The 27,813-nt window shown below is 38.7% G+C and overlaps 2 protein-coding genes across 4 annotated transcripts in view; both read left to right on the top strand.

The window, feature by feature from the left end:
* Positions 1-11,485, top strand: part of LOC138103965 (uncharacterized) — a 29,070-nt gene extending 17,585 nt beyond the window's left edge. The window contains exons 3-4 of one of the 2 annotated variants that reach the window (XM_069002638.1): positions 10,576-10,787; positions 11,207-11,485. In XM_069002638.1, the coding sequence (XP_068858739.1) occupies positions 10,576-10,787; positions 11,207-11,260 (266 nt within the window). In that variant the 3' untranslated portion in view covers positions 11,261-11,485. Of the gene's footprint in view, positions 1-6,954; positions 7,137-10,575; positions 10,788-11,206 lie in introns of those variants that run through there. The other variant, XM_069002639.1, reaches the window with a different exon arrangement.
* MCC (MCC regulator of WNT signaling pathway) overlaps positions 1-27,813 on the top strand; it is a 183,985-nt gene that overhangs the window by 17,169 nt on the left and 139,003 nt on the right. The window contains exon 1 of one of the 2 annotated variants that reach the window (XM_069002630.1): positions 26,545-27,206. The exons of the other annotated variant lie outside the window; for it this stretch is intronic. Coding sequence (XP_068858731.1) covers positions 27,150-27,206 — 57 coding nt within the window. The 5' untranslated portion in view covers positions 26,545-27,149. Of the gene's footprint in view, positions 1-26,544; positions 27,207-27,813 lie in introns of those variants that run through there. 2 annotated transcript variants of the gene reach the window in all.

Raw genomic sequence — 27,813 nt, 5'->3', positions numbered from 1 at the left:
AGGGATCTATGGGATTTGTCCTTGCCCTGCTTTGACGCTTGCAAGAATTGGAGATGCTCCCCTGAAAAAAAAAGAATGGGAGGAAATACTGAAAATGAGCATTTCGAATGCAACTGCTTTTTATTTGGTTGTAAAAGAAAACCATTGTGGCAGCACTATTCAAAATGTTCTACATAGCTTACTTTTCAAAGAGTTAAGGGAACACCACTGCAATATATTTCTGTGATATAAACTCAGCCTGTGGTACGAACGTAATGACAGCTGAAGAATTACACTTGCAGTACAAGCTTGAATTATGATCTGCACGCTTCTGTGCCTTTTGTGTCTTTGAGGGCTCACTTAGATACTCATTAGTGATCAGAGAATTGATTGTGTTATATTGGCTCCTTACTGTTGCTTTCTAAGCGTTGTTTAAGACAAGACAAATTCAAATGTGGGCTTGGTGGATGGTTTTTTTTTGTGTTACCTTTTTTTTTCTAGTCAAAGCATACTGTTTCTATTAAGCTTTATTTTCAAAGAGAGTTTACAGGCCTCTTTTTCACGACTAATTTCTACAGAGTATATCAGCTGTTGATAATGTTTGAAAACTGTTATCATGTATCCATGTGGAGCACATAAATGACAGAATTTCGAAACTCATCTGATTGGTACTGAGTGGCAGGGGTCCTGATGATCTGAGACAAAGGAATCCAGCCATTGACATGAATGTTTTTACACTGCAAATTTGTGTGTAGTTGTGCAGCAATTTTGTGCTGCCTTCTTGGAACTCTTCCAAATTCTTAAAAAAAAACGCAAAAACTTTAATCTAAATATAATATTACCTTTGCTGTCCATAGGTTTTGATTTTCATTGTGAGGAAAATAACTTGAAAAAAGGTTGCAAGAAGTAATTGCATCTAATTTACTATTGAACTTCATCTCATCCATCGTTTTTATCATTGATAAGGTTCTTGTAATAATTTTGCCCAGCTTTGCCCAACAAATGTTCACTCCTGTGTTTCCATTTGGGATGTAGAAGTGAGGAAATTGGCTGACTATTTTTATCAAGGTACAAGACTCAGGTTTATTAGTACTCACTCATATACTTGGCTCAGTAAGCCAAACCTGCATCCATATCTACCATCCTGATGAGCAAATGAGTGCATAGATTTAAAAGCTTAATGTTTTATTTAAATGCACAAAAAAGGAAGTTTTTCAAGTTACTAGAATTAGGCTTTTTGATATTTATTAATCAGCAATTCAAAGCTGATTAATGTGTTGTAGTTCTTACCCTACACTATTAATGTCAGCGGGAGCTTTAACAATAATTTGCAAGTAATAACCAGTTCTTATTCTATACGTGAAATGGAATGTAAACTGTTAATGTTCTTCTCTGGCATTTTAAAATGCAATTAAAATTAATGAAATAACTTTTGAAAGTGTTGCTGGAGTCTTGCAGTGACCGTATGCAACCCGACTTTTTGATATATCATTTCAGTAGGAAATGCAGGAAGAATGTCAGTTACTGATCAGATCTGTGTGGAGAGTGAGGGCCCTGATGGGTACAGTAAATCTGTGTGAATAACATAGTGAGTGATGGAATTGGATTGCTTGGCATATGCAAACTTTAACACAGCAGAACTGCATCTCTAATATTAAAAGCAGGAAGCTGCCTGAACAGTTAGTGCTTCTGTTAGCTTTTTCAGTGTTGTATAGCTTTGTATATCTTTTATAAAAGCTAGGATTAGAATTATTTATATTATGCATTGTATAGATTTGTCTAGCTCTTTACAAGGAGCACATTACCATTTTTTCCCCGTGATAAAGAATAGCCTGTTTCTAGCACCCATTGACTTGGAGGATGAACAAGAAATGGCGCTGCTTATTAGTAAATTCTTTCTTTAGACAAGTAAATGGTTTCCTGTAACTGCATGTATTTATTGATCTGATTTCAAATTCTAGATAAACAGTTACGAATACAAGAGTCTTTTGCCATTTTTTGGCTGTAGGTTAGTACTTAGTAATTAATTCATAGCCAACTCCCCTTTCTTCACTGAAAATAAGTCCCTTGAAAATTTGCTATGATAATTTATTTGCATAGTGGATCAAGCATGAGAATTAATCAAAGGAGGAAAGTAGGAATTCAGCTTTAAATTAGCTTATGGGTAAACATGAGGCAGACCAGTGGGGCTGAAAAATCATTATTTTTGCTTTACATTAATTCCATGTTTGATCTTACAGCAAATAAATTGCTCTCAAGAAACTGATCCAGTGATTACATTTATTTATGCTATATTTAATTAAAAACTACAGAACTCATACTCAAACTACAGACTCAAAGGCATGCTGCAGATTTTCTTGAGATTTATGAGCAAAGTTTCACCCTAAGATATGTTTTTGACTAGAAAAGCTGTGAGTTTCTACTAGGCCAAATTTAATTACATACAAACTCCTGGTAACTGTAACTGGTTTAATTTATTACTTTTAAAAAATCTTTTGATACCACTTTCTTTGTGCAAAGCAGCAGAATAGAGGTATTTTTTCTTTTTTTTCTTTAAGAAACAGAGAGTTTAAGATCTGTGAGCATCATTACAAATGAACCTGAATTTCCAGGGGTTTGTAATTGACAGCTGATGAATCTTATTAAAATCATAATATATAGTATGTGTTAAACACCAATGAATCTACAAAGGATAGAAGTCATCCCTGCAGGGATCTCTGGTGTCTAATAGAAAAACAAATGTAGTTGAAGCCTTCTTCTGGTTTGAATATTTGTAAAATGTAAGAACAGCTCATCTGTATTAGACCAGACTTCATTCTCAAATGGTAATTCTATCCCTCAGCATGGTGAGAAACAAATGATTAGAGCAGATAGTAGGGACTGAGTAATCATGTAACGATGCTCCCATATTAAATTTCAGCTCAGGGACTTTGAATTAGAGATAGCTGCACTTGCTCATTACATACGTGGCTTCCCTCCCTCTAATCCTGTCTTACAGGGCTGAGTCTTTGAACACATGTGAATCTTTAGTGTTCACATGTCCTGCAGCCAGGAGTAGCACAGCTTGCCTTTCCATCGTATGAGGAACAAACTCTTTTTGGATTGCTCAAGTTTCCTGACCACCTCCTTCCATGTGTTTGCAGGGGTTTTTCTCTTTTTTTTTCCTCCTAGTGTATCTAGTCAAGGTTGAGCTTTGCATTGCATTGTGTTACCTTCCTCAGTAGGAGCACTAACAGAGTCTGTCACCTCTGTGCCTTCCATAAAAGTTACAGGAATTCAGTGTATTTGACACTTTGACACCCCTACCAAGTGCCCTTGAAATTACCGAATACTTAAAACTTTGGGAGGAAAGGGGGAAGACAGACAGCAGAGTGGGTAGAACTGGGGGGAATATAGGAAACTAGTGTTGCTGAGAGCTGCTGCTGCCAAGAGTCAATAGAAGGGCTGGCCCAGACCAGCTGTGCAGAGCACCGCAGGTCAGGCTCATTTCAGGGTTACACTACTGCTGTCTGTGCCTCTTGGTCAGCTCCAGAGGTAACACCTGGAGCTGTGATTTGGGTTTGCCATATGGTGCGGAACTGGATTATGGCATCAATTTCTCAGTTTTGTTGAAGTTTATGCTTTCCATGCGAATTGTGATCAGCTTGAGAAACCATAAGGCTGCAGCTGGAATTTTCATGGAAGGCATGCTTCATTTGGTTCAAGATGAGCATTGTCACACATCCTACACTTCAGCTTTTGTAAATTGAGGCTTGCCTCTCAGCACATTTCTGCTTTACCTCTCCTGACTTAGGTGATGTGTGCCTGCTTCTGATGAGGCTCTGACATACTATGGTTCATGAAACAGCAACCAGATGAAACTGACAGACAACAAACTCTGGATGTTTCATTTGTTTGCTTGGGTACATGTGTATTCAAGTCAAATCTAAAGTGAGATTGCCTTGAGTGGAAGAAAGCCAGGCATGAAGCTGATTATTCACATGTAAATTGCCGTGTAAGGAAAGCCAACTTTTTTTAGAAGTACATCGCATACAGTACAAATACTGTACTTGAAAGGTATGTTAGAACCTCACCTAGCTTCTGTATGACTTCAGGTTTTATGTACTCTTCTTCCTTTCACTAGGGGAGTACTATATACTCCCCTCTTTACTAGACATTATTAATTTTCAGGGTAAAAGGATTGTTTTCTGCCTTACTAGAAACTTCAAATGAAATACTAGATTGAGTTCCTGAGTACAATGGTGTCATTAGCCAGCAGCATTCTGGCAAATTTAGTTTAGGTGCTTAAACAACACCCGGTACTAGGAGACCTTGGTTTCTAGGCTGTTGAGAAGTCATTCCCATCTTCCGTTTCCTATGTCTGAATAGAGCAAATGGTTGTCTAGTCTCAAGGATAATCTTAAATTGTTGCAGATTCAAGGACAGGTGTATGAAGGTGTCATGGACAGTGTGCTTTTATTTTTTTTCTGTGTTATTATTTCCTATATGGCCAATGCCAGTCTGCTGGCAAGTACTGAAACCATGATAGTTTACATAGATGCATTTCTCCAGTAATAGAAATAAATTTGAAGAAGGTAAATTGACTGAAATTGCACAAACAGTTGTTAATATATGTGGTTTGGACTACTGGTTTAACAAACCCAGTTCTTCATTCAAAAGCTGTGTTGAAAAACTGGAAGATTGTAATGAGAGAAACTTCTTTAATTAGATACATCTCTGCTTCACTTTCTCAAGGCTTTATGAATTACCTTGTCTGTTTTATGGTTTTGCTCTTGGCAAGCTTGCTCACTTATCTGTCTAATTTTTATGTAGCCATCTGATCTATTTTTCTTAAGATTTGACATAGTTTTTATAACTCATAAAAATCTGCTTATAAAGATATGTTATGGAATGTAAAAAATTAAAACCCAAAATGATAGTATTTCTCTGGTAACTAAGAGTGCTGGTTATGTTGCAGACTGTTCTACTTTCAGGGTGCATTTAAGTGTTTCTGAAATTTACACTATAGTTATATCCAGAGTCAGGCAGCACAAAATTCAGAATTCCTGAATTTTGAATTACCAATATTGGGGATACTTCAGTGCCCCCGAAATACAGTTGAGGTTTTGTGATGATTTTGAGAAATATACCAGTAGAAAGTGCAAATGTTATGTAGTTCAGGGACAAGAGGGAGATGATATGTGAGCTGAGAGCAGTCTTTTAGAGCAGAAAGTATCAACATGGTTCAATTTTCCTCTTAGGTGTGATTTCATAAAAGAGATTTCTCCCATGAGTAAGTTGCCTTAGGTAGGGTGGGGTGTAGCTGTGGTTTCCTTCTCTTGGAGCTTGTTATCGTCACTCCCAAGACTAGTGAGAAAAGGACTGAAAAAACACAGCCTAACATTGTATTTTTGTGCAGTGTTCATCAAAACAGAAAAAGGGCATGGTGGGAAGGACAAGATTTAGACAGTGATCCCATAGATCCTTGTCTTGAGATTCATTGTTTCCCATAACTGCTTTTCCCATAGCAATTATTTCATTCTTGGTCACTGGACAAGTGTTGCAAAAGATTCTGATGTGAAGTATTTCTAGGACTGAAATGTTGAGTTGAGAATACATTTAAAAATTATGCCTTCACAGACTTCCCCCCCAAATTCTCTTAGAATTTGTAATGGATGTACAGATAGCTTTCTGTATTTAATCAATTCTCACCCAGCTGTGCATGTGAGGATCAGTTATTATCATCATCACTCTGCTGCTGTGCCATTCATAGGTGTCATTCATATTGTTTTATCATCTGATGCAAAATAATAAATAGGCGTTAAAGAGCGATTCCTGTTAAATAGGAAGGAATTACTTTCGCGGTCAGGCTACCAGCTGAAGCCAGAACCTTTGGTCTTTGATTCCTGTATGGAAGTGTTTTGTAGAAAACAATGGAAATAGTTGTAATAAGCTCCAAATGCAACTATGATTTTCCCTTTTCTAGTCAGGTTGGATTAGTATAAAGTTGATCCTTCTATGGAATATAGCTTCTTTTCAGTTGTTTAGGTTTACTGGTACTTCAAATGTTGCTTGAGCAATTGGAGCTCTATTCAGCTCTTAAATTTTCTTTAAAGTGCATTTGGGTTTTGTAATGTTTGCATCAGGTTAGGGGACTTGAATTGTCTGAATGTCCAAAGATTTACTCTCATTCTTTTTGGCTTCCTGCCCAGGCCCCATTTTTTATAGTTAGACCTACTCCTTGAGGCCCTGACTTCACTAGCAAGTGCAAAATGACCATTCTTTGTTAATTTTATACATTTCCCCCTTCATTCGGTGCACTTACCTACAGAACCATCATTACTGAAGTTGGCTGGGAGCCTTGAAATGGCTAGTGCTTTTCACAAATCTCTCTATTGCCTTCACAAATAATAATAATTTAAATTTCCAAGTCTATGTGATAGGTTATCGCAATTTAACTGTTGAACAAAAGATGAGCAAAAAAAAAAGATGAAAAATAGCCATTATTCTGGTAATACAATGCAAATAAGTTTAAGTAGCTACATGTCATGGCTACCCCATGGAAATCAGTGATGAGACACTCTTCATTGAGTGAGGGGAAGCTGTGTATCCAAGGAGCTGGTTGTGCACTTATGTTGTCAGCTGTCTTCATGTTTGCCATTCACAAGCCAGACTCATTTCAGAATCCGCTGCAGGGCTAATCTTACAGTGCCTTGCTTTTCCTGATATCCCAGATCCTTTCAGAAACAAATACATCTTCAGTGGCCTACCATCCTGGTAGTTCATGTTTTCTACTCTGTGAGCAGTGAAGAAGAAATCATGAGACACTTGGTCCACCAGCATAGCCTGGTGAAATTAGCCTTTACCAAACCAAAAATCCTGGCTATATGGGCAGACTTGTATTTTTGGTAGGCATGTGCTTCTCTGTTGCAGAGTACAAGCCTTCTGGGCAGAAGGTTGTGCTGGTAGATAAGATGAAATGCCATTTTCTTTCAGATCAGAATGCCGGGGTGGTACCAGAACACAGACCAGAGAGGTTTGCAGGTGATAAAGGAAGATTTAGATACCAAGAAGTCTCAGTGCACGTGGACAATTCAGAGTGGCATTTGTCAAGTGAATTGATTAAAGTTGTTTGAAACAGCTTTGGTACAATTCACAAACTGAAACTTTATGTGACTATGGAATCTTTTATGTACCATCAAACGAAACTGTCCTTTGTTATTCTTAAATGTGCAATGTATTCATTCACTCCAGAAAGTGTTTGTTTAATTTTCTTACTCTGGAATTGAAATGTTACATAATTTGAAAACAACTATGTGCTCTTATATTACTTGTCTAATACAAATATTGTGCAATGAATTTATTTATTTATGTTTTCTTTCTGTTTAATCATTGTAGCAACACCAATTTCCCAGAATGCTTATTACCTGGGAATTTTCATGATAACCTTGTTTGACTTAGTACAGAAAAGTCATGCTTCTTACTATTCTAAGTGCATATGAACAAGGAAGAGCTATCATGGGATGTGTGTTGTTCTGTAAAGACTAATCTTAAACACAGATTTATTAGCTATAGGTTCCTAGTTCCCAGGTCAGCTATCAGCCGTCATACCTAATGTTTCCTTATTTCTAATTACTATTATAAGAGAAGGAATTGTATGTTAATTACAGCAAGATACAAGAGTTGTCTGTTAATTCCTGGTTGAATTTTCAGTTAGAAGTGAAATCTGAGTTTTGGCTCCAGAGTTCCCCTGCAGAGCTGAGATTTGAGAGGTGCATGATCCAGGACAGCATCTTAACAGCCAGAGTTCTGGAATCTGTTGGGAAATCACTGGGCAAATTTAGGGATTAGGGTTAAGCCCAAAATAAAATACTGGAAATGCCTTTCAGTCATCTCCCCTTCTATTTTTAATATGTATGTTTTAAATTAGGAGTATAGACTTGAACTTTTAAGAAAACTTGGGTTAAAGATACAGTCATAATAGACTAATAAAACCCAAATCTTTCTGGATCCATCTGTGACTGACAGGTGACTTCTGTGCCAGCTGAGTGTTTAAAGTGCTTCCACTCTGATACCAGGTGGTGCATTCTACGAAGGCCACTTGGGTCCTTCAGCAGAGCTGCTGTTGTTAATTGCATGAATATGGAAGCTCTTTTGCAATGATTTTTGAGTAATAGAAATGTAGTGAACATTCTCTGTAGAAACATGTGCCATATTTAGCTCTGTAAAGGGAGGTGTATCTGTATGCTACAACCCGCTCTTGTAATTCTGTGGCTGTGCTTGCCCAGAGAGCGTTGTTTCCCACGTTCTTGCCAGACCTGGGAAGTGGCAGAACTGATCCTCTGGCTCCCTCGGGCACCTGAGACATATCTGTGGCTTCAGGTCTGTGAGCTGCTGATTTTGTTGCTCTGTGGTGTTCTGTAGCCACACGAGGGCAGAGACATCCAACGTTGTGCACAGCCACAGTGTCCTGCCCGCTGCATGAAATACTGCTGGTACCAGTGTCTTAGTGCAAGTCTGTCAGAAAGCTTGCAGCACGTAGCTAGATGAAGTACAGTGGTGCATGCTCTTGGTGTGAAAGTCATTGGATTAATCTTTAAGTAATCTCCGTCTACCTGTGCTAAGAAATCATGGTGATTATATTAGTATAAAATGTAGTTTTTTTGTTGTTGTGCACTATTTTCTACTTAGATGTTTCAAGAGTAGAATATTTGCATTGCAGAAAGGCAGGGAAACCAACTCCAGGTTTCCTAAGTCTGTTTTTCATGCGTAACGGCTTTACAGGGCGTTAGGGTGTTGACCTGGAACAACAGATCAGTTGCTGCCTTGCAGCCCTTCTGGCTGGTTTTCTGCTTGTACTTTTGCATCTCAAACTTTCTTGGCAAGGGGAAAACATTCTCCTAATAGTCCATTATACAGTTTATTGGTTTTGCCTGGTAATGTACTGAATAAGTAACAACCACTGATTAGTAAGTGCTCCCTTAGAATGCTGATTAATGTTTGAGAGAGAAAACTAGTTCATAAAAAGGAAAAGCTTTTAAAATAATAGGATGGCATTACATGTAACTACTTATAGTTTGATGATTGCATGTTGGATTTAGAGTTTTGATCTAGTCTGTGGCTCTGGATTCTATTCTGACTTTTCTATTAACCAGAGTGTGTGCTTGGACAAGTCACTTACTTGTTTTTAATCTTCATTATGCTATATATGAAATTTTACAGTCCTGCCCAGGGTTATTGAATAATCTAGTGCCTGCTCTGAATTGTTTCGCCATAGGAAATAGTTGAATCTAAAAGTTAACAAGATTTTAATAGGAGTGAGACAGTTGTAAGGGAATCAGAAGCACCCAGGGAGGAAATAGTTACTGACAAAACAAGAACATTTTCGTCTGCTTTCTTTTATGGTTTAAGCCCATCACTGTTTGTAGCAAATTGGAAGGATTGTTCATGGAGAAACAGGAACCCTACAGCTTCATGATACAGAAACTTTCTCAAAGCATTCGTTGTTTGTCACGTGCCACAAGATCATACCCTTGAATTGATTTGTACACATTGTGATTGATGTGTTTCAAACTTGAATGGAAACAAGCAATCCAGAGGTAATAAAAAAGGCAGTGGTAACATAAAAAGTGATTAACTATACAGCTCAAAGATAAACTTATTTGTTGGCATTCAGTAAACAAAAAGAGGTGAATTATGTTTTTCTTCCTTTGCTCTTTGGTCTCTGCTGCTTTTCAATATGATGTAAGTTACTGGTACTCATTTAGTGGTCCTTAGCTGTTGTAAACTACATTGGTTTTGCACTGTACTAAATAACATATGCAAATGCTTCTAGTTTGCCTTCTGAATCATGTAATTTAGTAATTCACCTGTGCACTGAAAATTTTACTGCTTTTTTTTCCTGATACTACCAGCACGTGCAAGGTGAGCAATAATGGTGGTAGAAGTTTCTGCTTTTTTTCTTTCTGGAATGACAGGCAAGGTTATTCCTGTGTCAGCAGTGTACCCTGGAAGCCAAAAGGGCTGTGTCCTGGGGTATATTCAGCATCATCAGCCAGTCAAAGAAGGCGCTGATCCTAATCTGTGCTGCATTGTTGCTACCCCACCTTGAGTTCTGTGTGCATTTTTGGGTATTTTCTCAGTACACGAAAGGCCTCAAACTATGGGAGTGTGTCCAGAGGAGGGAGACCAAGATGGTGAAAGTTCTCAAGGAGCAGCCAAGGTCACTGGGTTTGCTCAGCTTGGAGAAGAGAAGGCTGAGGCCTTACCCCAGAGATGCTGATTTCCTCTCTCTCATGACCAGTGACAAGATGTGAGGAAAGGGAATGAAGCTGCATCTGGGGAAGTTCAGATTGTATGTTAGGGAAAGGTTCCTCACTGGGATGATGGCTGGTCGCTGGAGCAGGCTCCCAAGGGAAGTGGTCACAGCACCAAGCCTGGCAGAATTCAAGGAGCACCTGTATGATGTTCTTAGCCATGTGGTTTAGGTTTAGGCAGTCCTGTGAGGAGCAGGGAGTTGAACTCAGTGATCTTTATGGGTGGCTTCCAACTTGAGTGATTCTGTGTTTTCTTTATACACAGTCCATACCAGAATGTTTTTCCATTTCTACATTTTAGGTGCCTTATCAGGAGCCAGAGAAAGCTGGGAATATGATTCAGGAGCGAGAGACCTTCATAGTCCAGACCTTCACAGTCATTTTATGCTACAAAAAGTGTTGGAGTATGGTGGAAGCAACGTGACACAACGGGCTGCTCTGCAAAGACTTCTAGCTCAGGCCTCAAATTTTAGGAACTCTGTTGGAGGAAGCTACTTAGAACTTGCCAACACTGTAAGTGTGTTTTACCGTCTGCTTTTAAGTTTTTTAGAAGTTAGTTAGTTTGTTTGTTTGTTTTTGAAGAAGTGTATTTATTCCAGTCTTAGAGCTCTTATGGAAACAGTTTTACTTTTTTTACCAGAAAACCAATGTGATTTTAGCAATAGTGTAGTGTATAGTATTTCCAAAGCTTGTATAACCAAGTTGTGTCAAAAAGTGGAGGAATCTTTGTGTGGTCAAACTGAAGTTCTTAACTGATACAATTTAACACAAGAAGATTTGCTTATACAAACTTCCTACCAATTAGTTTTAAGTGTGATGTAAGATTGCTGGAAAGTGTTGTGCAGCAGAATTCTTCAATGTTATTTCATTACTACTCACTAAATTATTTGGTACTTGCTTTAAGCCCTTGGTGTGCTTTTTTATTTCTACAGGCAAATACTATTCTCCATTTTAAAAGCCCGCACAACTGTGTGTGCTGGTTTTGACTGGAGAAAGGTGAATTTTCTTCACAGTGACTAGTGTGGGTCTGTGTTTTGGATGACATTTTTGAAGGAGTAAGGCATTATTTTTTGTTTCTCCCCCATTTGTATTGGGATCATGTTTGTGTTTTAATTTTAACCCAGGCATTTCACAAAAGACCACCTATTTTGTAGCATGTTTCTGGTTTATGTTGCACAGGTGTTTAAGTGGAGAAGTAAAAGATGATAAAATAAAAGTGAAACATTTCTAATTTTAAAAATTACTCTTCATTGTCATGCTTGACCTTGATGAAATAGACTCCTAGTTCACGATATCACAGGATTATTCAAGCTGTAGGGGAACCTCAGGAGGTTGTCTGGTCCAACATCCTACTCAAAATGGAAGTGATTGCTGACAACAGAGGAAAATCAATGTCTTCGAGCTACAGTATTTGAAAAGAAAATGATGAAAAGTATTGTGAAAATGTTTCCAAAAGCCTTCTTGGTTTTATCTAAGTTCCTGAACATGAGCTGATATAGGACCTGTTTCCATATGCAGAGTAAAAAAAAAAAAAGTAGATATTAAAACTTCTCTAAGAGAGAAAAAAATTTACGAAAATTGATAGTTTCTTAAAGGAATCATGCCCTCATTTTTCCTAGGGAGGACAATAAGAGATCAACTGTGGTTCAGTCATGAACTTGCACAGAAGCATATGGGAAGTGTAATGAGCAGAAAAGAAGCAGGCACACATGTATTATAAAAAGGATAGCATGGGGAAATTAAGAGATTATAGGCCATTTAGCAGCTTTGTTTGTATATTCCATTAGTTGTGGGGAAATAAGAGCAATTTTAAGTGAGAAAGAGAGAACATGTAGATTTGTAAAACAATAACCAAGTCCATCCAGTATAACATCTCCTTTAAGAGAAGATAGAAGACAAGCAATACACATCATGTTTCTCCAGTAAAACATCTGACCCTGCCTTGAGTGACTTTCTCATCATCAAGGCAAGAAAAGTAGTTTAAGTGTAACTACAAATGGTTGTACAGTGATGGTTCAGAAGTTACGTGCTGTTACACATTTACAGAGATACCATATGAAGCCACAGTGTGCAGTGTTACTCAAGAATGCTCAGTGTGGTGGCTACTGCATTGCTATGACATGTAGAAAACTAAAAAATAAAAAGGCTTATAAAAAAATAAGGGTTCCCAGTTTCATGGCTTTCTGAGTCAGGGGAGGATATCAGGGAAAGGTTTTTCACCCCAGGGTGTTTAAGCACTGGAAAGGCTCCCCTGAGCAGTGGTTGCAGCACCAGCCTGACAGAGTTAAGAAGTGTTTGCACAATGCTCTTGGGCACATGGTGTGACTCTTGGAGTGTTTTGTGCAGGGCCAGGAGTTCAGCTTAATGATCCTGATGGGTCCCTGCCAACTCAGGATATTCTATGGTTCCATGATCTCTAAATTCTTTCTATGATTACTGTCATGAGAGATACCTGGTCTTTGTTTTGATCTGTTATATTTCTGCTATTAAGTATTCTTCTATGCTTTTCAAGACCACAGTAGAGTCATCAGTCTCTCATTTATATGTAGATGAATACAGTAACATCTTCATTTGACTCCTGCTGAGGACTGGTGTCATGGGTCATATGTAAATTTTTGCTTTGGCTTTATTAAAATAGAGAGAGAAAAGAGCAGGAGAAAATTGAGAGAATTATTTACTTTGGGTTTCAGTATTTATTCATCTTTCCACAATTTTTAATACTATGGGGCATGCTTACTGCAGTCTAAATTTAGACTCTTTAAAGAGATAAACAGCCTTTACAGAGCTGAGATTTAATATAGGTTCTTCCTTCTCTGTCCCTTTCTCAGATCTTTTACTTTGAGCCACATTTGCCACAATGATAGGCAAGCTGGTCCCTAGCATTCATTCTCAGAAACAGATCTCAGCTTTCCCATTTTTATAAGTTGAATTCAGTTAATTAATCAAGTGTCAGTTCTTGTTATTAATGTCCTGATTTACTTTCTGGCAGCCTTTTTTTAGCCTTCTTTTGATTTTAAACTGTGCAGTCAGGCTAAAGACCTCCTTGTGGTGATTATGTACTCCGACATCATAGATTATACCCCTCAGTCAAGGCAGAGGGTCTCCATGCTGTCCTTTAGGTTTTCCATTTGCGAAAGCTAAATGAACATCAGTCCACTTTGCCTAGCTTTTATAAGAGGATTTTTTTTTAAAATGCATTTTCGTAATTTTGGGAACATACATCTCTACAGCATTTTATCAAAACATAATTCCTGCTCTGAAGCATTATTCTTCATCACAGGAGTGATGCAATTTTTAAAACAGTGCTATTTGAAATTTAGCCATTCATCCTCATTTCATATGTTTTCTATCATTGTTCATTTTGCATCATTTTGCTATAATTTGGTTTATTAACACATGTTCAGATTCAGCTTTTGTTTTACCTTAATAATATACTCTGTAATCTTTATAGGGTGTTAATCTCTTTCAGTGTTTTCCAGATTTGCATTTTTATTCTTAAATATTAAGAACACATTCCTCTTTAGAGCTCTTCCCCTTGGTATCAACATTTACAAGTAAAATATTAACGTTTCACATGACTTGTCACCGCTTACTGATGATCTACCTATTTGTGCCAATAGGAGTCCTCATGTGTGGGTGTGGTTGAGAGTTGTAATTAATTTAAATCTTCTTTGTGGGCAGAAAAGAATGCAAGCATTTAAAAGGATTTGTTGGTGCATGTGGATGTTTGGGAGCAGCCATGGGATCTCAAGTGTGCATCCTACAATGCTACAAGGAGGGATGACATTCTGTTCCAGGAGATGAAGTATTGCTGTTCTCTGAAAACATCATGCAGGCAATATCTCAATATGATAGGCATATTTCACATTAAAATTCCAATGGAGTTTAATAAGCAGAAGCAATAAGACTTGCTCTATTTCCCTTTTCATATTCTCCTTGCATGTGATTAGAATACACTTGAATTTTTCTTAGTAGAACGTGTACATATAAATGGTAATGCATGTATGTGTGCTTAATGTTGGCTTCTGTTGCTTAAATTCGGTGTTAAGATGAATGTATTTATTGTCGGGAGTAACTACATTTACATAAACAAAACCCATTGGTTATGTTTCATTTGCTATGATGATAAGATCTCTGTTCTTTTAGTTGGAAATACATCTGGTTTGCTGAGAAATGTCTCTGCTTGAAGATCTTCCAGTTTGAAGATGTGATCCCATGTATGTTGATACATGGTGGTCTTTTAACTATCCAGTCCCTGGTCTGGTGGGATCCAGAACCCTTTAATCTCTGATTTTTCCTTCCAAAGACACTCCAGTTGTATTGGAACCTCCTCCTTGCCAAAGCTTTTTTAGTTGGAAACCTTTAGAAAGATTTTATGACCGTATGGTTGATTTGCAGAGGGGAAGGATACAGCTGTATTTTTGAGATCAGAGTGTGGCAGAATTTCATTATGACCACACTTCAGGAGCTGTGTTGCTATTTCCTCCTCAAAGCAGCCGTGCCACAGATGTTCTTAGATGTTCTTAGTCAGAGAGAAGGGCTTATTTACAGAGTTGCCAGAATTACTTCCTGCAGCATCTCACTCTTCTGGCCAACCACAGAGCGTGCATAGTCCTGCTTTTTATCTTGTGCAGGGTTGTCAGTGCAAGATGGATGTGTCTAGGTGGGAGGGTATTGGTGCAGGCTGCTCCACCTGCCAGATCTGCGCTTCTCATCTCAAGAGGAGCTGGTTTTCAGAATGTCTCCATCAAGAACAAACAGAAAACTAGTACAAAAATGTTCTTAATGCGTCTTCTTATAACTGCTCTGGTATATGCTCTTTCTATATCTTCCTGTCTGATTTGCATGTGTTTGTACCTCATCTGGAGGTACTAAAGACATCATTGGGCTTGAGAATGGACTGTTTGTTTGTGCATCTGTGTGACAAAGTGTGCTTTACGTACAGCAGAATTAAAGCAACTAAACTGGATTTATTCTGGCTATGGACTCTTAGTATCAAATGCAGATACCGTCTCTATTGGGTATGCAACCCAAAAGTTCATAAAGTACAAAGTTAAACTGGAAATACATGTAACAAATCAACTTATAGTTGTGTTAGCATTAGTTTCTCAGCATGATCACTAGCAGATGAGAACTCAGTATCTTTGTTTTAGGAAGCGTCATGTTATTTGACAATAGATATTCTTACTGCAGTACCTCTTCATTAGTCAGACTCAGTGAATGTTTGCCTTGCTAATTTTTCTTCCTGAAGAGCACTGAGCTGCAAGTTATGACAGACAGAACCACTGTTTTGAGAAGGCTATTCTTTTTTAGTTGACGTAGTTTATACTGAGCAACGGTGTTCTGAAAGTCACTATTGCATTTTTCAGGAACACATGACTTTTCATTTCCTACCTGGATCTGCTCCTTAGTCAGGCAAACCTAATTTTCTGTGGTCTACTAACATTAATAGCTTTTGTGTATAAAAGAGCACACTTAGTATTATCATTGTGTTTGCATTTATGTCAGGATGTAGTGCAGCTTGTTCTGGATAACTGCTTGAAACAGTATTTATGCCCTGCTTCATCCTGAGTCACAGTAAGTATTTATGTGCTCTGAGGTACATGTAAATGTAAATTAAGTGATTTACATGTAAATTCCATACTGCTGTCATGTTTCTGAGCATATAATAATTTCTTGTAATGCCTTAATGTTATAAAATGTACTTAGTACTTTCGCAGGAGAATATCTCAGAGGTGCTTGTTACATGGTGTGTATTCACATGTGATATTCTGTGATGAAACTGAAAGTGCTGAATTTAATCTCTTGTCTGGTCCTTTCTCTACTACTTCAGACAATTTGGCAATACATCAATTATTCTGTTACTTCTTACCTTACCTCCTACTTTGACTGCTGGACAGCCAGCTGATACTTCTGCTGTGCTTTGCTGTGTGACTATCAGGGCATGTGCTTACATAACCAACAGTCTTCCGTTATGAAGAGTGAAATTACCAGATTACCTGATGATAAAGGATGTCTGCTTGTTCATCATGTATGTAAGCTTTTATGTGGCACAAGTCAGTGTAATGTTAGTGTATTTAGAGATTAAGCATTATACTGCTTAAAAACGCAATACAACTCACCCTCCCAAAAAATTGTACACTGTGTATGTGTACTGTGATTTTTTTAAACTACATTTTAACTAAGCAAGTAAATGTAGATTTTAAAATTGACTCCTTAAAAACAGGAAGAATTGTCTGGCTGCCAAAGAAAGCAAAACTACTTTTGTGGGGGATGAGGCAAAAAGGGCTTCCTAGAGATTTGTGTCAGTCAAAGCATACTCTTATAGCTGTCCTAAATATGAACCATTTTCTCTGTTGCTAACTTCCAGGCATTAGCTGTAAATTAAATGGGAGTTCTATGGAAATTCTTTTGGGAAATGATCTTTTAAGGGAAAGTACCAAGGAAGTCTGAAAATAGAACCGTACTGTGAGAAAAAGAATTCCATGGTTGGTTTGTAGGCTGCTTTTGTTTGCTGTTGCTGTTAATGAAAATCTACTTAAAAATTTCTCATTCAATTTCTGAAGCTTTTATGGTTTTAGAACTCAATATTGGTATGTCCTTTCCTGGCAAAGTCTGCCCGTTTTTATTCTAACCATTCTCTCAAAATCTACTCTGTTTTAAAATAATTTTATTTTTTCCTTAGTGTGGGTAGCTCTGCTCCTTCAGCTTCCCCACCCCTTCCCTTACAGTCAGGGAAATGGGCCCCAAAGCATCAGGTATCCCATGCTCTCAAGGCACATCTCTTTGAATGGGAGAAGGTAGTGCTTTTCTAGCCCTTCTGCATGAGGCTAGTGTGGATGTGAAATACTTAGATTTTGTGTATTTTGAGGAATTTATTCAGTACTGTAGGCACTCTGTGGGATGTGTTGGAATTCGGTTGCTTGCATAGAGATTGATTTTTTTGTGAGTTACTTGGCTGAGGACCCTGTGCCATGTTTGGGAACCAGTACATACAATAAACCACAGGAGGTGGATCTCTTCCTCTTCTCCCCTTGCAGCCACGTTTTTCCCATATCATACATGCAATTTCTTTTTCATGCCAATAAAAATGATTGCTGTAAAAACATAGCCTAATCATGCCTTCAGTTGAACTGAAATAGTTAGAAAGACCTGAAGTTGAAGATTCCAGTGGTATGGGCAGTTGAGCCTACTACAAAAGCTTTGTGCCCAGGATAACCTTGCCTTCTGTGCACGTGCTTCCAAACCAAGCGTCATTTCCATTCTGCCAGGCTAAAAATAAACTCCAAGAATGCCATTAAAGCAAGAACTGATTATTGGAATATAGATTCAGGAGGTTTGGCTTGTCCGAAAGCAGGACAAAGGCTGACAGATGTTTTTTATGTTTTGGGGTGTGGGAAGCTGTTAGCTCTTTGTCTTTGATCTCAAGCCAGCATTGTAATGGACCTTGTTTGTCTGAAGCAGGCATCAGCTGTAATGAGATTATGCATTTTGTTTATACAGACCTGGCTGCTATAGCCCTCTAAAATTGTCCTCAGTTATTAGTTTTTCTCCTAAAATGGACATTCAGGATTAGGTCTGCCAGGACTCCTCTATTTTGTATGAAATGTAGGTTTTTTGTCTTTTGAATCTCCAGCATTATAACAGACATAGAGGTGAGCAAATGGCAAATTATATATATACTTTTTTTTTTTTTTAATTCTGTTACTATTTCCATCTGCAGACAATCATAGCACAGTGTGATGGCTGTCAGCACAGGTCACATTTGTTCAGGCAGACTATTAATAGATCTTTTTGACTGAGGCTTTTAATTGGATCTTTTACATGACAGTTGAACAGTCTCTCTCACAAGCATATGACAAAGCTGAAGTGGAGAGAGTGATGGGTTTTGACCTAGTTCTGCAGTTGCAACTGGATGATGTGAACTGGCATATGGCAATCAGGCAATATAGGAAAGAGGGTCTTAACAATTCTGTGTAAGCAGATGTTTTGAAGGTCTACAGACCAGGTTTCAAAACTTCTAATTTAACTTAGTTGCAAGGACTTTCAGAAAATGCCGTTATGCATCCCATTTTTTTTTTTTTTGCTGTATTCAAGGAAGCTTTGGCTCCAGTGCAGGTGTTCAGATCTTTTTACTTTCCCAAACTTTTTTTTTCCCCAGTTGTCTGAAGTGAAGAGCAATTCACCTGGTACAATGGGCCAGCACACTGCCCACAGCAATACAGAGTGTTAACACTGTTGTTAGCAGTGGCAAGCTGAGTCTGAGGGCCAGGGTTAGTCTGGTGGAGCACAATTAACCTCCTGGATTCTGGTGTGCCAGAAAGATTACCATGTAGCTCTTGTCACAGGGTTCTCTTTTTTACTAGATTTTCTGCCTGCTCTCTGAGTGTGAGCTGCTGACTTGACATAGTTGAAGTTAGCAATGCCGAGCTTCTGTGAATCCTCATTTTTTAAAAAGGTGAGGAGATGACTTGCTTCCCCTTTTCTTATACATACACTGCACCTTTATGTTCTGGTTACACAGAATACAGGATTTTGGTAATAAAGTGTAAATCTCAACTGTAGTGCACAGTTGAAAATGGACTCTTAAGTGCTTTTGCAATTCAGTGCCAGTTTAGTTATAATGGAGTAACCAACTGTTATCCTGCCAACCCAGAGAGGCAAGGCGGGGTTCCCATAGAAACGTGTCAGTGCCACAGTAAAAATTAATCAAGATCCTGTTCCTTGGTATTATTTCTCTGCCACTGTCAGCCCTGGGATATTGACCTGAGGCAGTGCAAGATGCTGCCACTGTTAAAACACCCCGCTCCTCCTTGTGTTGTGGTGTTTTTTAAATGACTGTGTGGTTGTCAGCACAGCTGTTTTGGGGAACTATTTTGGTTCTAGTACTGCCACAATGCAAGGGGAGCGCTTATACACATGTGCTCTCTTATGCTTACTGTTCTTACTTTTTGTGGAAAACAGTTTCAGCGCGATGGCTCCATTTTGGGCTAGAAAACCACATTATCACTTCTCATCTGGGAGGCTGTTTATGATAGTAGCTGCATTGCAGTGAATTGGTAAACTCTACCTTTCTTCCTGGTAGGAAGGAACTGAAGTAAACTGTGTTTCAGGAAGGGCAGTGTCCCTTCTGTGAAGAGTTTGTAATGAAATAAGTTCACCCCTGAGGTACCCAAGACAGGTTCATGCCTTTAAGCCAAATAGCCATCTGTAATTTCCTACAGAGTTTTGTATTTGTTTACCTTCTTGAAACTATAAATTTAGAAAAGTGACTGGAGAAAAAGGCGTTGAATCTTTCTAGTCTCTGAATGTTTAAAGAGATTATCAGTGCATATTATTGCTTGAATCTAATTTTTACATAAACATTGATTTTCTGAAATGCATTATAGAAAAGGAGGGAAAAGTCTTTGTTGCTGTAGCATCTACATGGGTGGAAGGTGTTCTTTCTTAATGATGAAATATCTTGTGCCAGGATTCTGAATTGTGAAGGCAGAACAAACAAGATTTTTTTTATCCTAGACATGGGGTTATTTGACTTGGTTTAGTTGGTTGATAGAGCCTGACCTGAGAGTGAATGCTAGAAACAGTGAGCAAGTAATTTCTTAACCAGGTAAGGAACTATCCAGATGAGGCCTGGAAGTAAAGATTTTAGTTCTGTAATGATCTGAAGTAAGTGTAAGTGGCTTTAGAAAAATGTCTTGGTATGTAGAACCAAAAGAACATACAAGAACAGGGTTGTCCACTGTCCCTCAAAATGTAAAATGGAACTGACAGATAGGAAGGCTGAAGTAGAAGTGAGTGAGGCAGAGGTAAGGTAGCCTGGAAGATTATGATGAGAAACTTAAATGTAGGAAGATGTAAAGGAAAAAGTCACTGGAGAGATTTAAACTGTGTGTGACAAAGCAGTTAGAAGGGAAAAATTAATTTTATAGACCAGATCTATATGCTGGGTTAGAATAGAGAGTTTGGATTTTATGTTTAGCCATCCATGGCGAGAAAAACCCACAGATACCAGATCTTTAGAAAAATTTTAAAAACCTAGTATTTACTGGCTAGTAGGGAGTTGAGAAGGGATCTGTAGACCAACTTGCTGACCTTCATAAACAGCTACTAAACTATGCAGACACAAAATAAATCACTGAAGGTAGATGAGGGCTGCAGGAATTCAATTACAATAATCATAAAATAGATCTGGTTGAAAACTAGAGGGTTTGATTCACTAAAGTTTTTTGAGATATTATTTCAGCTTGTGTCATTGTTAAAGTAATTTAGTTATAATTTCTGCCAAAATAAAGCACCCCAAACCTTTAAGTGGTCCGTGAAGTTGATGTTCTTATTAAGTGCACATGCCAACCGGTCTTGTAGAGCTTCAAGCAGGGATCTGTCAGATGCTTGCTTTGCATTTGCCAGAATTCATTGGACTGAAGATATTCCAAGTGGAACATTTCAGTGGATCCAAAAAATATATAGGTAGATATATGTGTACACATAGGTATGAGTGTGTATGTATGTGCGCACTTGTTTGTGTAAGTATGTACAGGGTATATGCAAGTGTCACACACTGTATGTACACAAATGGATGAAATAAGTGTATCTATGTGTGTGTGTGTATACACACGTAGTCAGAAACTATCCAACAGTTCATCTGTTAAACATTCAGAGATCTCATCCACAGACAGTGAAGTGGGATGCTTGGCTAGGTGGGGAATGAAGTGTCAAAGCACAGTTCTGATGTAATCCAGCGGCCAGGATCCATCCCCTTGCTTCATGGGAACTCACATCATCATTGATCCATGGTTCAGGATACTCCAGGTCAGGGAGTTGTGTGTTCAATGTGCCAGTGGTAATGAAAGAGTGGAGAGAAATCTTGAGTTAGGAAAAATAATTACACAGAGATGCTTTGGTATAGTTTAAGGGCTGCTGAATGTTTGCCGAGGCATGATCATAGCTGTGGAGCAGAAATGAGAACCCGTGAAAGACAAGAATTTCTCTGAAAATGAGAAGACAAGAATACAAAACAAAAGAGAGGTTAGGAGTAAGGAGAGAATGGAGGAAATCTCACTCTTAGAGATGGGGAAAAATAGGAGAGACTTAGCAGGAGAGTCCTGACAAATCTTTCTATAAAAGTGAGAACTTTTGGATGAGATTCAGGTCACAACTGATAAACAGGCAGAAATACAAGTTGGCTGCCAAGATTATGGGGACTTGAAGTGAAATGACTGAATTTACCTTGTGGTTAATAACTGGAGGAATGCATAACTGAACTAAGGGAATGATGGACTATGAAGGGAAGCTAAGCAGAAGTATGATGACATGAATTGCAGTTTACAGAATGGCCTTGTTGGTGTTTTTAAGCAAGGAGCAAATAAAGTGATGATAATTAGATGGCTGTGACATAGAAATGGCTGTTGTCTCTCCTTGTCCTCACAGACAAGTCACCAACATAAATAACAGGCACACACTGACTCCTAGTCCTTTTCCTGTCCTGACCCTATGCTGAGGCTCTGTGCGGTCAGAGGGAATAAAAATGAATGTGATAGGTTTGGATGAAATGACAGGAAATGAGAGTGTTTGTTTGACAGGTTGGTGAGTGGCTTCATGGCATGAAATACTGGAGGATGGAAAGAGGGATCAAATGTGAACTCCCAAGGAGACTGGTCAGGTCAAGGACATGACTTTTTAAGTGGATTGAGTAGTTGAGGAAGGGTGAACAGGTGAGAGTAGCTGATTAAAGTGCTGTTTTAAAATTATATTATTCTTGACATGTTATCTGTTTCAGACTAATCAAGATGGTTTGATTGAAGGAACGAAAAAAATGTTTGCTCATGTTTTCATCAGAGAGAGTGCTTCATTTTTCAGTGTAAGGTTACTTCCAATGGTTTCAAATGGGTTGGATTGTTTTTTTCTCTCAACCTAGGTGCATAACCTTTACTGTCACTAATAAGAACAATTTGCATCATGAACCTACCATTCCTTTCAGCCTCTCCCTTTTAAATCATGGTACATTAGTGCTATTGAATAAAGAATTTTCTGGAAACATTATCCAACTACTGTATTGAATTTCTGCTTCCAGGTTTAGCTTTCATGCTAATGTGAGTGCTGTTTTCTCCATGGAAATTTGGACTTTGGCACTATGCCGGTGTGTTTTGTGCAGGAATGAAAAGGAAAAAAAAATCCGCATTCTAATGGTTTGTAGTAGATTTGCAATACTTACAGGTGTGATTTATTTATGTGTTGGATTGTGCATAGTGCTGCTCTGACTGTAGGGATGATACTGAAACAAACAGGAACTAAATGCTCAGTGGATTTCAGTTAGTTGCATTTCAATTATAGAGCTAATTAAACAGAATCAACCAAGAAGGCCTTATTTCATGCATCCTGGAATTGTGATCAGCTAATGGTGTGTGTTGAATGCAGAGTGAAACTCCTCAGAAAGTGGCACACACTGTGCTGAAGAATATGTGATACATACATATTTAGTAGATAATTGCTTTTATGCTGTAGTTTTCACTCTACAGCTGTTAAAACAAGGAAGGAATATTCATGTGTGCTAAGTGTCACACCTGTTCTAGTAACTGTAAGTAAATAGCCTGTTGTAATTACTGAGATGTATTATGAGGGAGAGTTCTTACAAAGTAATGATAGTGCTAGTGTTTTGCATATTTTGTGGCAGTTTCAAAAGTACAGGTGAGAAGGGTGACAGAGTTATAACTTGTCCCAAAAGAACCCCTTCATACTAGGTGATAGAGCAAATCTTATTAAATGATTATTCAGGTACAATCAAAAAACTAGAAATCCTCAGTGAATCTCAGACATGTGTCAATGATTCTTTTTCTACAGCTTAATGAGAGTAAACAAATGGAATAGCTTGGCTGTAGGATTATTGGATCAACAATCAGCAAACTGGCCACACTAATGGTTGTTGCTGCATAATTCTGAAATTATCTTGGGAAGAATCTGTCAGTGTAAATGCACTTACCACAGTATGTGCATCATGAATGCTTTAGAGGTACATAAGGCAGTAATGGATTAGAAGTGCCGTGCAATTGAGTGGAACCCCAGGCCAGTATCTCTGTCTCTCATACAGAAAGTCTGTGGTGGATGTTATTTCTGAAAGCCTCTGTGACAGTCAGCTTCCTCCATCTTCTTGTCACCTGCTTCTTGTTACCACCTTCACACTGATGCATCCACTGACCCTGTCATCTTGGGCTAAAAAACATCTGCAGGTTAAGAGAGTCCTCTTCCCATTACCAGTCCAACCCCCCCCTCCCTGCCTGTAGATGCTAAAAAAGCATGCAGGAGCAAGGCTGAGGGCAAGGAAGCATTACTATCGTAGGCAGGGAACTGAGTCACCAAAAGAGAGAATGAACAGTCAGCTGCAAAATAAAAGAGACTGAGTCCAACAGGCCCCTCTCTCACTGGGTCACAGAGTGCTTTGTTCATTTCCTTGCAATGCAAAATTGGCATACTTGAGGTTTTCTTTTGTTTTCTTTGAAGCCTGCCTTTGGCACAAGCCAGCAGGAAAATATACTTTGGCTTCAACAAAGTTCTTAGTTCCCTGCTATGGTATTAGGTCACTTACATGTGTTTGGAAGTGGTGAAACAGCCTGTCGACAGCTGGGCAGTTCTATCTGGGAATTTGATTTCATGATGTAACATTTTTCATTCAGTTAGTTAATGGAGAAATGCTCGACAATAATGACATTTCACAGAGGAACAAGTTCTACATCTTCAGATGTTCAGGATATCTTCTTGATGCTCCTTGATTTAAAAGTGTGATATAATAGTAACTATTTTAGGAGAATTATTACATTTAGTCTAAGCTAGCCCTGCACAATAAAGAAATGCCTGCAAAGTTTCATCTAAGTATGTTGAAACAAGTGTTGCCAGCTTTTATGGGTTAGTTAACACTTGATGCTTTCCAACTGAGAAATGTCTAACCCTGTACCACTCAATGCAGGTATGCTGAGGTTGCAGTGGGAGTCAGCTGTGGTTAAAGTAAAATCATTTTTCATTAGTTTGGTTTACCCATTTCACTCATCCACACATGAGTCACAATTAATTTTTAAATTTTAAACAAAGTTTGTTCTGAAAGTACCTGCATGTATCTCCCAGGTTCTTGCACATTTGAAGCTATGGATTCTGATGTTGTTTTTCAGTCAGTATCTCTGTCTCTTTCTCCCATATTACTGCATAGAGTAGGAAAAAGGCAGAAAAAAATCCTTTGTAGCATCGGTGTAGAATGCCGAGTGGATCTAGTTCAGATCCTAAAGTGTCCTGCACCATTATGCTTGGGATATAGTACCATGTGCTCTGTCTGGTCTGTCTGACGGCTGGTCTGCCAGAAATGGACAAACAATGGGGAGTTTTAAAGAAAACAAATCAGAACTTTTAATTTCTGAATGCCTGTTCACAGTCAGCAGGGAAGTATTTGGCAATATGGGGATAGAGCATGGGAAGTGCAGTGTATTGAACCCACAATTAATATGGCCTTCCCTTTAGAAAAGGAAAACCTCAGAACTTTATTCTTAGTATTAATACTGAGGCTCATCCTTCTGTTGGTGAACCTATGATAGATGCGATAGAATTGGACGAAGGTAAGATCAGCGCAAATTATAAATGGGAAAAAAAAGTTAATAGGGGTATTGATACAGAATACGAAGGACTGTCACCGCCTTGTTTTTGAAGGTGTAATTTTGAAAAGATAAAAACATTTTGGAATGTACTGTATCAGCTGCAGGAAGTTTTGAATGGAAGTTGTGGGGGTTTTTCCTTATCTGTGAAAAATAAGCTAAGTCACTCTACAGCACCTTTACTTTTGGGTACAAAACCCTTTTAAAATCACACTCTAATGCACAGGAGATCAGTGTACTACACTGCTGTGGATATGCTGTTCCTGTGCTGCAGTCTGGAGGAGTCTGCACCCCCCTGGCTCCCTACCCACTGGAGGAGACAGCGCGGTTTATCCCAGTGCCGCCCTGTGCCATGAGACACCGTCCCTCTGCCAGCAGAGAGCAGTGCAGCCCTTCAGCCGGATTTCAGGGGCCATAACTGAAAACATGTGAGAAACAAAGCAGTTGAGTAAGGAGGAAGATACACAGGAGCACTGAACACAGAGGCAGACCTGAATGTGAAGGTGTGAAGGAGGCACTCGATGGGGAAAACAGCAGAGAGTGGAGGTGAGGCAAGGTGGGCATAAAAAGAGGAAGGGAAACCCCAAAATACAGACAGTGCTAAAGCAAACTGGAGACCTGAAGGATGAAAGTAAAAAATCCTGGAAAGAGATTCTGGCATTCCTGTTACGCTGTGAGCCAGAGGAGTGTTGCAGTTCCTATTGCTGGGCATGGAGGAAGGACAGGGGCCCAGAAAGTGCGACCAGTCCGTAGTACCATAGAGCATTATATGTGTGCTTTTCTTGGTTCTGGATCTCAGTGCACTTCTTGTATTGTCATTGGGGTGAATTATCCTTATGTCTGCATGCTGATACTAATCTGTGACTAACAGAGGAGAAAGAAAAACTGACACAATTATTTTCAAAATGCTGCTCTTGGAGTGCAGTTTCCCGTGAAAATGTTTTCGCCAGAGTGCAAGGATAGAGCCACATCTTGTACAGCATTTATTCCTGATTCTTATATTTGGGGTTTTTTTCTGAACTAATTTGGTACTTTAATAATACATTGTATTAAGATGATCAGATAAATTCCAGCTGCAGAGGATTGTGTTTCCTACTTCTGATTCAAAAAGTACATCATAATCCAGTCAAAAAGTGTTTGTGCCTGTCACTGTGTTTTAGGGAATGGGGGAAAGGAATTGCCATTTCTTGTAATGGATACAGCATGTCCATAAATCCAGCTTATTAAGGATTTCTTCTAGATTGTTAGCGGAATATTGAAGGCAAATGCTTTTTTCTCTCCTTATTCCAGTAGCATCTCCTGAACTCTTTGTAAAATGTCAGTCTGTTATGTAAAATCTGCAGCATTCTAATGGTGCTTTCAGGCTTACTGTGACCTTTTGAAATCATTACAACCCCCACCCACTAAAGTCCCCCATTTTTCCATACTTAATTGCACACAGGAATAGGGAAATAGGAATCCAGTTTATTGTTATCCAGGTGGCATTTCCTGTTACTTAGCTTTATAGTTTTCTGTGTAGTAATTAGTATGCAGAAAGCTGGAGAGATGCCTGTAGTTCCAAAATGAACTCTCTGTAGCTCTCTCCCTCCCTTCCTCCCACTTGCACTCTCCTTTTGGCACCGCCCCTTCCATGCACCCTTTAGCCAGCAGCAAGACAGCTGTGTTTGATCATAAACCACTTAAACTCCAGGCTCACTGGCAGGGGAAACTTTAGCCTGAAGTGCAGCATTGGTTTCTCTCAGGGAGGGAGCTTGCTTCTCTTTTCCTTTCTCTCTCCACAAATACTGAGAATTGTAGCAGCACTCTCCTTTTAATTTCTCTGTGAACTTATGTGAAGCTCATCAAATTTTTCTGAGTATGTTCAGAGGCATTGGGAGATGCCCTTTAACTGAGTTGTGGAAAAGAGCAGCATAAAGCAGACATCAGAGATGAAGCACGCCCTGTAGATGGACTAAGACAGCCCTGGGATCCTGGTAAGCACTTCATTCCCTGCATTCTCTGTGCACTTCACATTATTAACAAGTCTCTCGCAGCAATGGATGGTCTGTGAAGTCAGAACCAGTTTGGCTCTTTTAGAAGATCTTGCATCATTAACTTAAACTCTCAATGTGGAGTAAAAATGGCTGTCTAGAGCAAAATGTGTAAGAGAGAAGAATTTTGGAAAAGAAAGTATTGAACCAGTTGAACAAAGCTTTGAAGCATTAAAATCCGCAGAAATCGTCAAGCCCTGAGAAGTCTAATCATGAATTCTGGAGTTGCTATGAAATATGGAAATGACTCCCCTGCAGAGCTGAGTGAGGTAAGCAGTTTCAGTGCCCTTCTTTACGCTTTAAAAAGAAACATTCCCCATTCAGGCTTTCAGTCTGCGAGCAATGTAATTAAAAATGAATAGAATGTGTATCTTGCTATAACTTGCTGTGCCAGTCAGGAAATGACCTGAACTTTTTTGCTGCTTTGCTCTGAATGAGTGGTGAAAGGCTAACGATTGCAACCATGTAGAGACATTTTTTCTGTTACCCTGCAGCAATTGCCTTCCCTCCGAGAGCTGTGTTTACACCCAACATTCATCTTTGCAGTAGGTGAAATATGGAGATCTCAGCTGAGATTAAACAGATGGTGATTAATTTAGGAGGGAAGTGGGGTGAGTGGAAAATGGCAAATATTTATTGGTAAGACAACAACACTGGCAGAAGTTGTGTGTGCTTGTATTTAGCCAAGGTGATACTGTTTGTTTAGATTAGATGAATTAGGTTACTTTCCTTCCTTGCCTAAAAGAAAACAAGTAATGAGAAAGTTTCTCCTTTTCCACTGGAAACCATACTAAAGCTGTTATTTCATATAATTCTGGGTATGTTTTTTGTGTAACATGACTGTGTGTGTATTTAATAAATTTGAAATTAAAGCCA

This window comes from Aphelocoma coerulescens (genome assembly GCF_041296385.1).
Source record: "Aphelocoma coerulescens isolate FSJ_1873_10779 chromosome Z unlocalized genomic scaffold, UR_Acoe_1.0 ChrZ_unloc_scaf_1, whole genome shotgun sequence".
Lineage (NCBI taxonomy): Eukaryota > Metazoa > Chordata > Aves > Passeriformes > Corvidae > Aphelocoma > Aphelocoma coerulescens.
Note: the sequence above shows the minus strand (reverse complement) of the source record. Positions and strands in the feature narration are given on the sequence as shown.